The following is a 15248-nucleotide window of genomic DNA, read 5'->3' on the forward strand; positions in this document are numbered from 1 at the left end:
AAGTGAGAGACATCTTTATCAGTGCTCAACAACAGGCAAACATAAATAAAACAGAAAATTGATTTCTGGGCTACAGTCAGTACATTAATTATACCTTGCTCAATGATCTCGAATCAGTTCAAAATGCAGTCGAACGAATGTGTACGCCTGCGTAATATACCCGGTAATTTAGGGCTTTCATTGATCCCCGGCGAAAATATTTTATACTATGGTACGTGTGTGAATGTTGTTTGCTTGTAATTAACTTAAAATAGACACAATTCTCTGTACCATCGCACACTTTGAATAAATAATAAGGCCAGAATATGCGATAAATTTCCATACGAGCATTTTATCTAATGAGCTGCTCCAGTGGACCCAGATTAAAGAAAAAGAAGATGACGAAGCGAGAGGAATATGAAGAGGGAAACTAAAACAGATGGAAAAATCGGTGCGATAAAAAATGAACTACTACTGATTTCATTTTATTATCCCGAACCTTTTTCTTGTTACTTTGCGGGGTTTGTAAATGCAACAAACATTTATCTTTATTGATGATCGTTTTTTCATTGTTACTACATCCGAAAATACCTTCAATTTCGACTTTCTCCACGGTACATGCGAGTCAGCTTAGACTTGAACCACTCCTTGCAAATCTCAGCACAGTCGCTCGCTCGCTCACTCGCTCACTTGCTTCTGGATGGTAAACATTACGGCTAATCTATTCAAGGAATGGAAATTCATGCCAAAGACCGCCCTCGAGCAACAACAAGCAAAAACATCAAACGAATACAACACGAGAAAGAGAGAGAGAGGGAGAGAGGGCAAAAAAGGGAAAATAATTTATCTTCTCAGATTGATTGTTCGAACACCAGCGTCTCTAATATCTACACATGCATGATGTGAAAAGTGAAAATCTAATTTAAAAATCATGCATCATTTACTGAAACCATTCGTACACGACGGCCTTTTGAATTTTTCATAAATCTGTATTTCTATTTGATGCCAACACACGGACAGAACACAAAGTGAGTGCAAACGTGCTTCGCCCAACATAATATTCGACAGATGAAAAAGTGAAGAAGAAAAGAACACCGGAAAAACAAACCCGTTTTTAAAATTGAAATCCATCTATTTTCATTGCAGCCAAATGCGAATAAGACAGCCAGAAAAGTGCTGCGAAGCAGCAGCAGCAGCAGAAACAACCATTTACTATCTACGCACTCCGAAATGTTCTTACCCTGTGTTATATCATTTACTGTGTTTATAAATAAATCATTTGCTGTTGTTATTGTGCGCACAATGAAAATCCAGTCTCGAATCTCCTTGTTCGCGCATGCAATCCACGGCCACCGTCGTTGGATCCGTTGCAATTTCCCGCTCAAGACGCCAACGGTCGAAATGATATTGAGAAATGTTCGTCAATATTTCTGTATTTGTTTTGTTCCGTTCCGAGTCGTTTGGTGTCGGTGTCGGTGTCAGCGAAAGAGGTTCAATGAGTCTGAAAGACGTTGGGTCATTTGCTATTTTTGCGGTATTCTTAACGATTCTCACGCCGAACCAAGCACATGCAACCCTCTTTATGTACATTGTTTGTGTGAACCGTGTGCATGCGTCTATCTTTCGCGCGTCGTTCAAGTGATTATTTTCCAAACTTGACGTCTCTTTAACGAAGCTGAAGTGAGTGAATGAGTGAGTCGATGGTGTGTCATGAAAAGAACCAGATCATTTTTCAGATGAAGGAAAAATTCGAAAGAAAATCAAGAAACGCTTTTTTTTTCTACTCACTCAACCAATCACCCACCCACCCATCCATTCACCGCACCCCACACACGCTCACGTGCGCAAGTTAACGGTTTAGCTGTCTATCTAACGTTGCTCAGTTTCTATTTGATTTTGAATTTATCGATTCACACATGCCCCCAAATCGTATTTGATTATGTGTCGTTTGAGTGGTGGCATGACGCTTCGGGCGAAAAATGGAATTGAGGCTATGGCCTGAAGCCCGTGAAATGGATGGAAGCAACCAAAATAAAAAAAGCAACAACATAGAATCAAATGATGAACGATGAACCGGAATGTAACAGAGCCAGACTGTGAAAAATATCAGAAATTACTTGACGTTGATGAATGCTATATTCCTTGACTCGTTCACTTTTTTCGGCTTCTTTTCTCGTTTTTTTTTCCCTACTTTTCTTTTCTTTTCGCTTGTTCAATGTTCACATGCCAATCATATGTCTTTGATTCTTCAATATTTATTCCTTTGCCGCATACTAAAATCCTCAACGTCCTTTTGACTCGTTCGGATTCAATGGAAAAGAGAAGTCGAAGCCAATACCGTTGAAAAATCGCCGGACATCAAAAACTTGTTATCTTCTTTATGATAAAATCAATCAGGTTTTTGCCCAGGTCGATGTTTTGTGCGTTGTTGTATTCGCACATGTGGAGGCATGCTCGAAAGAATCGACATCGGCAGAGAGAAAATTGGAGAAAATTCAAATGATTTATTCCATCTCAAATCAATCGAATCACTGAGCCAATGATGATGTCTAAAGCCCTTATTCGTTCACGTTGTGCAAATATTTTATATGAAATCCTTTAGGCAAACAATTTCACATCCAATGCGAAAAAAAATTCATCTGATTTATTTATATAATTGCGCTTGCTCGGGCCAATTTCTAACCATTTTCTAGATATATTCGATTTGCCATGTGAATCCATGAAAAAAAGCGCATTAGAAATGTGTGTAAACAACAACTTGCTGCAATTTTTACATAATTCCCAACAACAATCCATTTTGTCGTAATACCTTTCTTTTTGTCACTTGGTCTGTGCTGTTCTCTTACTTTCTTACTATAAACACATCCATCGTCACATTGTAAAATTTGTAAATCGAGTCACATATTTATTGAGTATTGTGAAAATGCGAAGAAATCAAATGGTTTCGCAACACAGTCGCAATACCTCCTACTGCGTCATTTGTATGGAAATGCATTTTTTTGATGTACAAGTGCACAGACGGTGCAAGTAATACATTTTTCATATAGCGGAAGTCATTTGTCGTCATGAAACATTACAACGTATGTGTAAGTCGAATCGAATAAATGTATCATTTTTCAAATTATGAAAAAGGAAGAGAAAGAAGGAGAGAGAGAGAGAGAACCGAAGCAGCCAACAAGATCGCATTTCTTCTTCATTTTATAATTGTGTGTGTCCGTTTGTTTTCGTTTCAAGGCACTCAACACAATGTTGAATAAACGTCAACTTCAATTTCTCCGCTGCTCCATTAGGTGATGATTTCAAAGGATACGAATGAGACGATAAGTTCAAATAAGAAAAATGAATCAACTGTAAAAATGTGAGTATTCAAGCAACTACAACTCAATCTCAAAAATCTGGAAAAAGGGAGGAAACATCGTCTTGATTTCCTTGGTCGTGCGACGTCATATCATTATAGGAAATAAAATTTTCTGCCTGAATCCCATATTGCCGGTTGTGTGCTGTTGTTATAATTTATCGCTCGTTGTTTCTTTGAATGTCTACGATGAAGGAACATAATCCTGAAACATGTGTTTTTTTATTATTTATTGCGTTCCACTCTAGATGTATTCAACACACGCGCACACGCACACACACACACACTTTCTCTCTCTCTCTGCCGCGACTCGATTATCAAAACCATATTTCAATGCGTTAGGTTTTGGTTATATATTTTGTTCCCGTACAGCGTATGGTTTCTTGTTAAATGCCATATGATTTAATACGGCCGTGTTTGAACTTGGTTTATGATGCATGTTGCACTTTGGTATGCAATTCCGTTCGCATAAATCTATATCATGTATATATAATAGGTGCTGACTGATTCAGTGTGCATTTCGGAAAATGGAGTTAATTGAAATCTCTCACACACACACACTCACACAAGCCCAAACTACCGCCATTGAATTGGCGAAAATGATATAATTATTCCAGATGCAGATATTATCATTTCATTCTCTGTCAATCATACAAGTCATCAATCCGCTGTGATCATTTCAATGTTTAATTCGCTTTCTGTGAAAATGGAAGCAAAATTTGATTTGAATTTCCATCTCAACGAAGTAATTCAATATTCAGCAAAATTACTAAGCCAAACGTACTTTTAATGCTTGGCATTTCGAATTGGGTTTCTTTGAAATGCGATATTAAGAGGATTCTTGTACAAAATTGCGTTGTCGATAATAATAATTTCAATGAAACTTGGCTGCAGTGAGCGAGACGGAGAGAGAAAGAGAGAGAAACGAGCAAAAGAAAGTTGTAAGTTTGTACAGTACAATTATATTAATTTGGTTGAGTTGGATGCGAAGTGGAAAATACTACCCTGCCCATGCCATCGTTTATACCATCGCACGCAATGCATTTCCGTTTTCCTAACGAATGACTTGAATAAATCACTCAATTAAAATGTTTTAAAGGAAAATTGTTTGTATCCTGTGTGGCAGTTTGTTTTTTCCCCTCCGCCTCTTTCTCTCTCTCTCTCGCGCGCGCATGTACTCGTATTTCCTTGCGAATGCAATTGCTGTTTCCGTGCAATAAATTCTTCACCGCAGTCAATAATGTAAAAGAACGTATTTGCACCTAATTCGAACGGGAAGGTAAGGAACGTCAAGTTAAACACACGGACTATACGAAATGAAATTGGTTTAGGGATGAATTTGATTATTTTCGATCTCATTCAGTCCGTTTGTTTATTTATGGGGAACATTTTTAATACGTATGTACATTTTGAGATTGTCTGCCCTTGGGCAAGCCAAATTTTCGTTGAAGATTTGGTTGCCTTTTGGGTAAATCTAATCTGATCGATAATTGAATGTAGAATTTGAAAAGTGTATGGGTGTCGAATGTGTGTGTGGGGGTTTTAGTCACACATTTCGTTGCACTTTAACACAATAATACACAGCGAGCAAATTATTTATGACCATTCCTCAAACACTTGCACTTAAAATAAGTTGAGCGCGGAAAACAGGGGGGATCAAATATGCGAGACATCTAGACATCTGACACATGGTGCATGCATAACGCAAGCACGTACTACAAGCTAATATTCGAATATATATATATGTGCAATTGTGCTGTAAGTGCATACACATATACATCGAAGTGGTATTCAAGTGCGAAAAAAACACAAATTGGTAGCGAAGAAAAAACCTCAAATAGAACCATGCCCTCAAAGAAACTGAAATTGAGCTGAGTAGCTGCTTAGTTTTCTTTCTTTTTACTGCACTCTCCGCTGTGCAATTCGTAGTTAAACGACGGCAAAGCGAGACGATAACTTTTTCAAAAGCATTTAAAGCATAATAATATAGCAAACATTGTAACAACTTCATTAAAAGAAAAACTCTCGAGAAAAACTATTTTCTAAATTCGTTGCTTCGGGCAATTCGCTGCTATACGTCGGCTATTATTGAAATGCAACGGAAACGCAGCGAAAGTAAATTATTAGGAGTTGGCGTCGTCGCCAAATATATTCATGTCTCCGAGTGAATTGTGTGTGAGCGAGTGCTTTTTTATTCGCCCTCTCACTTTACTTCCCTTACTTATTCGGTCGTGTCATGTAATTTGTAAATGAAATTATGCTAAATGGGTTCGCATTCAATTCCAAGTTGGAAATTTCGCAAGTCTAAAGTCGCAATTGGATTGTGAATGCACAATGAGTAGGCCGTCGAATGTCGTTTCAACTCGCACTCAAACCCAATTGCATTGGTAAATGTAACCATTCTATGCACATTGAGAGCGACGGGAGAAAAAAAAAGAAAGAACGAGGACGGTGCATTTGTTCACCGTACAACCATTCAATATATAATTGTTTTAGAAGAACTAATTGCATTCGAGACGTTGATAAATCGATTCAAAGTTGCTTGTGAATACTTTTCTTCTTATCACTTAAAACTAGATTACGGAATCGATAAATTATCCAGAAAATACCAATTAATTAATAGAATGACATCATGCGATGTGGTTGTGACAATAAACGAAAATGTCGTTTTAAAACTGACTCACATTTCAAAGGAAACCCTTCTCTCTCTCTCTCTCTCTCTCTCTCTCTCTCTCTCTCTCTCTCTCTCTCTCTCTCTCTCTCTCTCTCTCTCTCTCTCTCTCGAAATGTGTATTTTACTCTTTTTAGAGCTGGGACGCCCGAAAATTCGAACGAAAAAAAATTAAAATCAAGCGAAAACTTTGACTTAATTGAATTGTGAATTTGTGCTCAACTCGCAACTGAATAATTATTCCAATGAGATGACGGAAAAGAACGTTTCTCCCTAATGATCTCTTTCTCTCGCTCTGTGACACACACACACACACATACACATTTGAATGCACCATTGCATTTACTTTGCAATCAAATGTCCCATTCGTGGCGTGCACACCCGCAACCGATATCGAAAAAAGCAAGGGAAAAAATAACAATTGGCGCTCACAATGGAAATGAGCTACAATCAAAATCAGCCGACCGACTTTGGCGACTGATGAATAAAAGCCCAGTCAAGCGACACCAGCAGAAGAAAGAGAGAGAAAGAGGGAATGTCAGCCCAAACACAAATGTCTACTTCATTTCATTAATTTTACACTAAAATGTAAATTTTACGAAAGTGCACCATTATTCTCTAGCTCTGTATCTCGTTCGGAATACGAAATTTCTCAATTAAAATGTGATGCCAAAGGATCGGCAGAGTTTGACGGGGCAAAAACCATTGAACATTTAAGCGTGTGCATGAAAAGCCTCTTTCAAATCGCATTTTCATGAATTTTCAGATAGAGTCGATGCTGTGCAGTTCTATGAAATCAAACACCACTGCTCGATAGTTTTGCATCACTAGATGAGTCTAATCTGAGAGCGACAGCCGAACCAAATAATTTCATCCAAATTTGATGCACCAATATATGCATATGATCGCTTATTGTCTCTCGCTCTTTGCATCTCACTTCCTCTTTTTTTTCTCGTCGATGAAGAGTAAGTCCATTAGAGTGGTTTGCGAAATCGAACAAAAAAAAAGAAATCGAACCGTTGACGAAATGAATTGAGCATTTTGGGATTTGATGGCGAGCAGCAGCTGTTATTTGATTTTATCGTAGGGCATTTTCAGAAACTGTGAATATGACTAAAACTCGTAACAATCATCGTTATAGTCACCGTTGCTTCATCCACTTTGCATACCATCAAAATGCACTTTAGCAGTTCGCAGTGTGCATTTTCCATTAAAACTGCCGAAATTTTCAAATATCGATTTGCATGCCTCAACAGCAGGAAAATCCATCAGGCCTGAAGCCGTACGGTGCGGTACGAAACCCCATTAGAAAAAGACGTCCAAATTCATCGATGTCAATTGGATTTGCACATAATAAACTTCAGGATAGTGCAAAATCACACGCACACGCACACGCATGTACATTTCACAACCTACTCACACTAGTGAGTGACGGCCGAGTGAGCTAGCAGATTTCATGTGAAATTTTCGGTTATTGATTGACACCAGTTGGCACACATCAAATACGATTAGGTTAATTTAATAAGACTATCGATGTTCAAATGCGAGAGTTATTTGGCCGTGCATGTGTCAAAGTTATAAATCGAAAAATTAGGTATATTAGTTCGAGTAATCTGTGATGTTTGCGTTCTCATGTATTAATCGGATTCGGCATCGGTTCAGCGCCGCTGTGTTTGATTTTCAAATCAATTTTTCATGAAGGCCATCGAACAAAAACAGCTCAACACACACACATAAATACAACATCCATTGGACAAGTCTTAATTAAGGTGATTTGGTAAAGATTATCGGTGCATTTTCGTCGGATTTTTCAAATTCACATTATCCGAAGATTTACTTCAAATGTTAAGCTAAGTACACAGTTCCTCGTGAAATGAAAAAATTTCTCCGGCGAAATTTTTACAGGTGATATTTTTATGGTGTTTTTTATTTTCGAGTTGCAAGCATAATGATTTTTGATGTATGAAACAGTTAACTCCCTCCAATATCAACACAACACATGAAACTAATTTGAATTTTGAATTCATTTCGTAATGTATTTTGATCTTTCTTATTTTTTCACCGCCGTGAAAAAATTCCGCGTACATTTTGCACGCGAAATATTTTTCACAACCGTGAAAAAAAATTGTTTAGACAAAACACATAGAAGAATGAAGTCAAAAACCAAATTTGTTCATATGCCGTGTTGATATTGGAATGAGTTAGCTGTTTTATACATCAAAAATGATTATGCTTGCAATTCGAAAATAAAAAACACCATAAAATTATCACCTGTGAAAATTTCACCGGAGAAATTTTCACAGTTCACAAGGAACTGTGTACTTAGCTTTCACAAGATCCTTAGATTCCAGGACATGCATTTGAATTAAACTGAAGCATAGTCGTGGGAATGTTCACAATACATAGAAAGCCAACCATATCGATGCCAAATCTTCACCGATGTGTACTTGTATGAAATGCTGAAACAATTCCAATTGAAGGCACAACATTAACACATACAATTGGACATTACTTCAAAACGTTTCATCAAATGATCCTGAGGAATAATTTAAATGTTGCAATGAATTGAGCATGCAATTACGTAGGAGCATAAAAAAAAGTTATACCTATTTCCCACATGGATCATGACCAATGAATAAATAATCGTGTGGGTTTGATTGTGAAGCAAAATATTGAATTTGAATTTAATTGAAAGAGGTTTTGTCGTAGACATTTTATCGGTAGCAAATAAATTATGAATACCTCATCAATGATGATTTCTTATGTTGACAAATCGTGCAGTTAGGCGGTTTTGTCACAACGAGCGAGGGGATGGGACTAGGTGAAATTCATAATTTATAATGACAACAATTCAGTAAAATGATTTGAATTCCGTTAAAAATGCATGAATTGTTCCTCGAGCACATAGTTAGTTATCAGAGCAGTGAGGTAGACAAACGTATGCGCACCAGTGTCAATGTTCTGTTTATTTTCCCTGCTGTATTCCTCATTGATGAACTCTCTTGCAGAGTCGATCGCATATTTTTTGAAAAAGAATCATTCATGCTTGGGTCTCACGATATGCGGACTTGTCACTTGAATGCGTGCTCGCTGCACAATGAACTCTGTACAAATATTGGATTTGAAAATTAAGAAAATATAATGCAGTTTTTCTTCTTCTTCTTCTTCTTCTTCTCCTTCTTCTTTACCTCTGATCCCCATCCAAAATCAGATAGCGTGCTCGCATGCAAACCATTTACGAATATCGTTTATTCACAATTTTTAAATAGCTTTTTCGAACGGCTTTCGTTGCTCACTGTAGACCAAACCAACGAAATGAACGAACCACCGATGCACGTACACATTTTCCGTGTGTCGCATGGAAGAGAATTTTGAAGCAGGCGACGAACACACATGAAAATTACTGATTTGATTCACGATAATTTTTTATACTATTTGAAAATTACTTACATATACTTCATTCGATGCATAAGAGCCTGCATAAATTCAATGTTTAATCAAATGTAGAATAATAAAAAAAAAATGGAATAGGATAAAATTGAGACATTTGAAGGGATAATTTCCAAACGTAAACCATTTTTTACTTTGAATTTAACGTGGAAAATCCTGAATTGGCTTGCAATTCAAATTAAGTCAAACATTGATTTATTGCTCGCAAAATAACTAACACATATCGATAAAATGCTTATTGCTGGGGAACAATTTCGCTAAATACTTGCACAAAATGCTCATGGTTTTTGGCTCGTCCAGACTCTAATCACATTCCCCGGCCATATTTGCTTCATCAAAATAATGCACACATAAATATTAAAATTAGGGTTGAATTTTTTTCTGTTCCGTCTACAAATGTTCCGTGGCATATGCTTTGGTGCTATGTTGGGTGGTGTTTTTCTTTTCGTACATTGGTCAATAACGGTATTGTTATTGGGTGAATAGCGTGCTGTGATTGCAGTTATGCTTCGTATGAGAAAATAACTTTGGCGACGCAAATTATCCGTGGTGTGTACCTTTGTGTGTTCGTTGCACCATGCTCATCCACTTCAGGGACCCGGGCAATGAATAGTACATGTATACATTCAACGTTGAATGGCCAACCGAAGAGACACAACCAAAACCACCCAAACGCCACTGCCAAATGTTGACACAACAAAACAAAGTTATGTTCTATATATACGTGTATGTTATGAAGAAGAAGAAGTGGAAAAAAAAGAAGCGTGTTGTCTGGCTTCCATATCGTCTCAAGCGTTGGTGTATTGCAAACTGTATTCTTGCATACCGGCGTGCATACTTTTGATATTTTCTTAACATGCAAGTACCCGACAAACATTTAGATAAAGAAAGTTGTACTGTTGCTTTCGCTTCTTTATATCATATTATTTGGTTTTCATGTTTCGCTTTTCGACGCTCACTGCCATGCCACCACCACTGTCATCGTCGCTGCTTTTGCTTGGCTGGCTGGCTGACTGTGTTGTTCTTCTTGTATCTTAGGATATTCGGACGCAGCAGACAGTGGTGGATATACGCTTTCATATTTGCCAGACGATTGTTAGCTGAAATATGAGAAAGCCAAAATCAGTTGCGATTACGAAAGTCTCAAGCAAAACTTAGAGAGAGAAAATCCATGTTTACACAGTTCGAGTGTGCCGAAAACTCAAACCGTATTGCTGTCAGCATGCTACAATTTGTCGAATCAATAATCACTGGATATTATTATTCCGCCGTTGGCTTCGACGAGACACTACGATAGCAAAAAAAAAAACAAGCAGAAAAAACATACAACAAAACGTCCCATTCGAATTTCAACATTACATGAACGTGTTTTCCGCTTTCAATCCAAGAGTAAGAGAGACGAGAATGTGCCAACGATTAAGAACCATTGCAGCTTTGATTGTTGAATATATGGGAATTGTCGCAATTAGATGCCATTTACTTGAACACACAGTATCGAGTTGAAAGGGGAGAAACAAGTGTTTTTTTCTCAAAGTTTAATCACTAGATGTGCTTAGGCGTCTAGAGGCAATGTTAAATACAGTGAAATGGTGAAATAAGTGCAACGAACTTGGTCGAAAAATTAAATGGGAAACATTTACCGATTCGGTGAATGGAGCTACCATACGAAATACGATCTCATTAACACATGCATGGAGACGGTAAGTATTTTAAGACGATTTTTCGATACACGTCATTGCTGTTTTAAATACACATATTTTAACATCTTATTTAAAAATTTATTCATCTTTTGTCTCCACGTCCCAATTCTTTGCTTACAAATGTATCCCTTGTATATCTTGTCTGTGAATCGCTTAAAAAACATGTCGATACATCGAGAATTTGTTTTCTCTTCTTCTTCAAACAGCAGAACGAAAATATGGCATCAACGGCAACCAATGAACTTCATACGCGTATTTCAACGCAGCTTAAATAAATAGCCCAATTAAACCAGCCTTTACAAACAACTCTGTATACAAACCCATTCTGGAGCATGAACATCTTCGTCGTCGTCGCCGCCACATATGGATGACGTATAATCAAATAAAACAGCAGCTGAAACTAAGATAGCGCCGGCTACATTATTTGATAAGTTAATTTGAGTTCTTTTCTTTATTCGTTTTTTTTTGTAAATAATAATCCATTTATTAAAAAATATGTATGTGCATTTGATAGACATGTAGAAAAATGTACGATCCAATGTTTAAACAATTTTACAACCAATTTTCAGTTCAATTCTTTTAAGTACACGCAGAATTAAAAAAAGAACTATATTTCAAGTATGAGTTTTGCGTTTTCATTTCGAAAAAAAAATGGAAATGATTATGTTCTAGACTCTTTTTTTTCAAATGGTTCCTTCCACATAATCAATAACCAAAAAAGGACAAAAAAAATGCTTCAGATAATAGTAGCTGCTGTATTGGGCGAGTGAGACTCGAAAAGTGTATTAAAATAAATAACAAAGTAGTAGAATTTATAAAAGAAAAACCTATTGCTGTTTCCTGCGTTCAGTATTCAAACGGTGCACAATTTTTTCTGTTACTATTGTTCTTAATGTTATATACTATTTCAGTTCGTTTATTGTTCATTGTTCATTGTCAAGTGTCGGCCTGTAGTTAGCTAACCATTATTGGTGGTTCGATTGGAAGACTTTTGCTAGTTTGCTTGCATGGACCGTCTGCCGCGCGATGTTGCAATAAAATATCAATCAATACAAATATTTACACGTAGAAAAAAATAAATTTCAAACCAAATTCAATTTGGTTTTTCTAACAATAAGACACTTTCTGCGGGACGTTCGGTTTCCTTTCTCTTTCTTTAGCAAAATGCAATTTGTTCGAATTGTTCGTTGAATAGTTTTTTTTTTGTTATTGATTTAGATTCGTGCTCGTCCATAACCTCCGGTATTGATATCGAATAGCTTTCGCACAAAGTATACCTGTTTTGTTTTTTGAACGAGAAAAGTGAGAAAAACCCGAATTGAGTTGGTTTCGAAATTTAATGGCAAATGAAAATTGCATAAAATAGTTGCAAAAATGGTTTCCTGTTTATGTGCGAATTGGGCACACTTACCTGAATGGAGCACGTCAATAAAATGACGAATATTTGAATCATTGACCAATTTTGCACATACGCATTGTTGTCGATCAATAGTGCAAAGTCACGAGCCTCTGAACTCCGTGTATGCGATTGATACTGAAGCATACCGTTTATGTTCCGTTCGACGGTTCCAATTGTTTGCTGAAAATGGTTGTAATAAAATCGAGAGGTGCATTAAAAATTAAAAGCGTCGTTTTTTTTGGAGCTGATGTGAGCAACGTGCACTCGTCCATACACTCGCACACATTGCTCGCGCACATCGCTATAAAAAAAACCAAATTGCGAACTTTAACTCACCGTAAAATTTTGCATATTCAATTGTAATCCTTCGATTTCCTGCGCATATTTAGTCCATTGATCGTATTTGATAACGGTGATATAAATGTTGACCAATTTGCTGGCAAAACGAGAGAATTGATTGTCTAAACAAACGGCATAATAACCGCCCGTCGACGATGGTTCCGAATAATCGGATGAGGGTAACCATTCATATGCTTTAACCAGCTGACCATTGGGATGTCGTATCGCCAGGCCGGCTTTACCATCACCTCCCCGGATAACCTATGAACGAAATTATTAATTGAAAAAAATCAAACACACAAACACTATGTAATGAGATTTGTCTTATGTGCGCGTCGTTGCCATCACCGTCACCGTCGCAACACGAAATGTGGGCCAACCGGACGCAGGGTATATCTCTCAAGTGGATGAGAGACACTCACCGCCGTGAGTCCCTTCGGATTTTACCAATTCGTCCATCATGTGTTGGGATATGGAATTGGATGAAATGTGCGCGCACAATAATCACAACGAACAATGCTGCAGTGCACGGTCGGTCATACACACATAAGCCGTGCGGTAAATAAAGGACACACAATGAAATCGAATGAAATTACCTGAAAACTGACGTAGAGCGTTGCGCCTGGCTGAACGTACTGATAATAACAATCTTCTTTACCAGCTGGTAAATGCACTTTATAATCCATGGCAACGGCTGGCAATGCCTCGTACCATGGTTGCTTCTCAATTTGCGCGGTTACATTGTCAATGAACAAAATTGCCGACACAAAATAAATTATAAGAAAAACTATTGTTGTTCGCGATGTGAATTGAATGTGCCACGTACTGTGCGCCATCATGAACACTAATGACTTTTTCAACGTTGAAGCTGTCAATTCCAAAGTGTGTATACACACGAAGAGAGAGACCCGACCAACCGACGACAACAAAAACCAGTATTTTTTTTTTTTTTCGTTCCCGTCTGTCTCGCTTTCACCTTTTTTCGAAAGAGAAATGTCGGAAGAGGTATAGAGAGTGAGTGAGTGAGTGAGCGAGCGAGCGAGCGAGCGGACGAACAACGACGTATGTCTGTGTTTAAGAGATGTGAAAGGCAAAAAGACAAAAATGGAATACAATCAAACATCAGTTTGCGGTTAAAACACACAAACAGCTCGACTCGACTCAATGAAGAACGTGCATGCATTGCTTATCTCAGCACATTCTCGAGAGCTTCCGAAACACTTTTCTATACACAGAGCGCACACATATACACGATGTGATACACATTGCCATCGCGTTGACTGGAGCCAAGAACCGAAGCGCAAACCGAATGAAATGGAATGAAATGATACAAGATGACAGAATACACGCACGTCGTACAACGTTCTCTCTTCATACCGCTTAAGCGCACACTGCTTAAAAACAAGTGTCAAAAAGCGGTTTGAATGTGGCGGTGGTGGTGCTGGTTGAAGAATCATTTCAACATTCAAAGTGTTACATTTTTATACATTGACTTCTCTTTCACATCGAATCGACTCGCCTACATGGGTATGTGTGTGTGTGCGTCGGTGTTGGTAATGTTTACAGTTTTCGAATTGTTTCGAGCCACTTGTCCAAAATCCAAACTTACACGTACTTCAAATGCATCGAATGTGTTTCGTGTTCAAGTAAATATCTATCAATATGGACTACCGAATGATTGTTTTGATTTTTGTCGATGTTTCAACGTATTGAGTGCGGCGATTATGTTGTTTTCTTGGAGGGGCAATTTCAAAGTTTCAATTCCGTATTTTACATCGAATATTTCGATAGAATGCTGAGCTGAGCGAAATATATTTCATGGACATCAAACTAATTTCAATAAATTTGCTCATTGGTCTGACTTCAGGTCATTCAGGTCACAACTTTGGACAAAGTGTACAAGATAAATGATGAAAATGAATAGGAAATGTGTTGCCTTCAGGAAATATTAAGAAAATTTGATTTCGACATTTTGGATTGGGCTAATGTTTCCTCGACGAACGATTGTGATACCAAATTCCGATAGTCAGCCTCGTTTCAACCGGTATACTAAATATTTGGGCTTGCTCAACTTGTGCCAAGCTAATCGGTTACGTTCGTACGAACGCAACACACATGTCAAAGGTATAAAAGGTGAAATGAAATTGAATCGGCCCATTCAATCCAGGAGGTTCAATTGGTATGCACTGCTGGTGACTGTCTCTCTCGCTTGCTTGCTTTCATTTGCTTTCTCTTGCTCACTCTTCCCCTCTCGGTCGCTCTGTGGATTACATGTGAGCATTATCTGTATTGATAATTTACGTTGGCCAATTGATGAGAAAATCACCTTCAAGTAAAAATGATTTCAATTCAAAA

The 15248-nt window shown here is 37.7% G+C and overlaps 1 protein-coding gene across 1 annotated transcript; it reads right to left on the reverse strand.

The window, feature by feature from the left end:
* Positions 1-11578: 11578 nt before the first annotated feature.
* Positions 11579-14252, reverse strand: LOC129578302 (transmembrane emp24 domain-containing protein 5). The gene is made up of 4 exons (XM_055466632.1): positions 13490-14252; positions 12891-13154; positions 12567-12734; positions 11579-12432 (listed from the first exon to the last, which is right to left on the reverse strand). Exons 1-4 carry the CDS (start codon positions 13730-13732, stop codon positions 12370-12372), a joined length of 738 nt encoding a protein of 245 aa, XP_055322607.1. The 5' UTR covers positions 13733-14252; the 3' UTR covers positions 11579-12369.
* Between the last annotated feature and the right edge of the window lie 996 nt (positions 14253-15248).

This window comes from Sitodiplosis mosellana, unplaced genomic scaffold (genome assembly GCF_009176505.1).
Source record: "Sitodiplosis mosellana isolate CC-2019 unplaced genomic scaffold, AAFC_SMos_1.0 Smas_scaffold_6226, whole genome shotgun sequence".
Taxonomy (NCBI): Eukaryota; Metazoa; Arthropoda; class Insecta; order Diptera; family Cecidomyiidae; genus Sitodiplosis; species Sitodiplosis mosellana.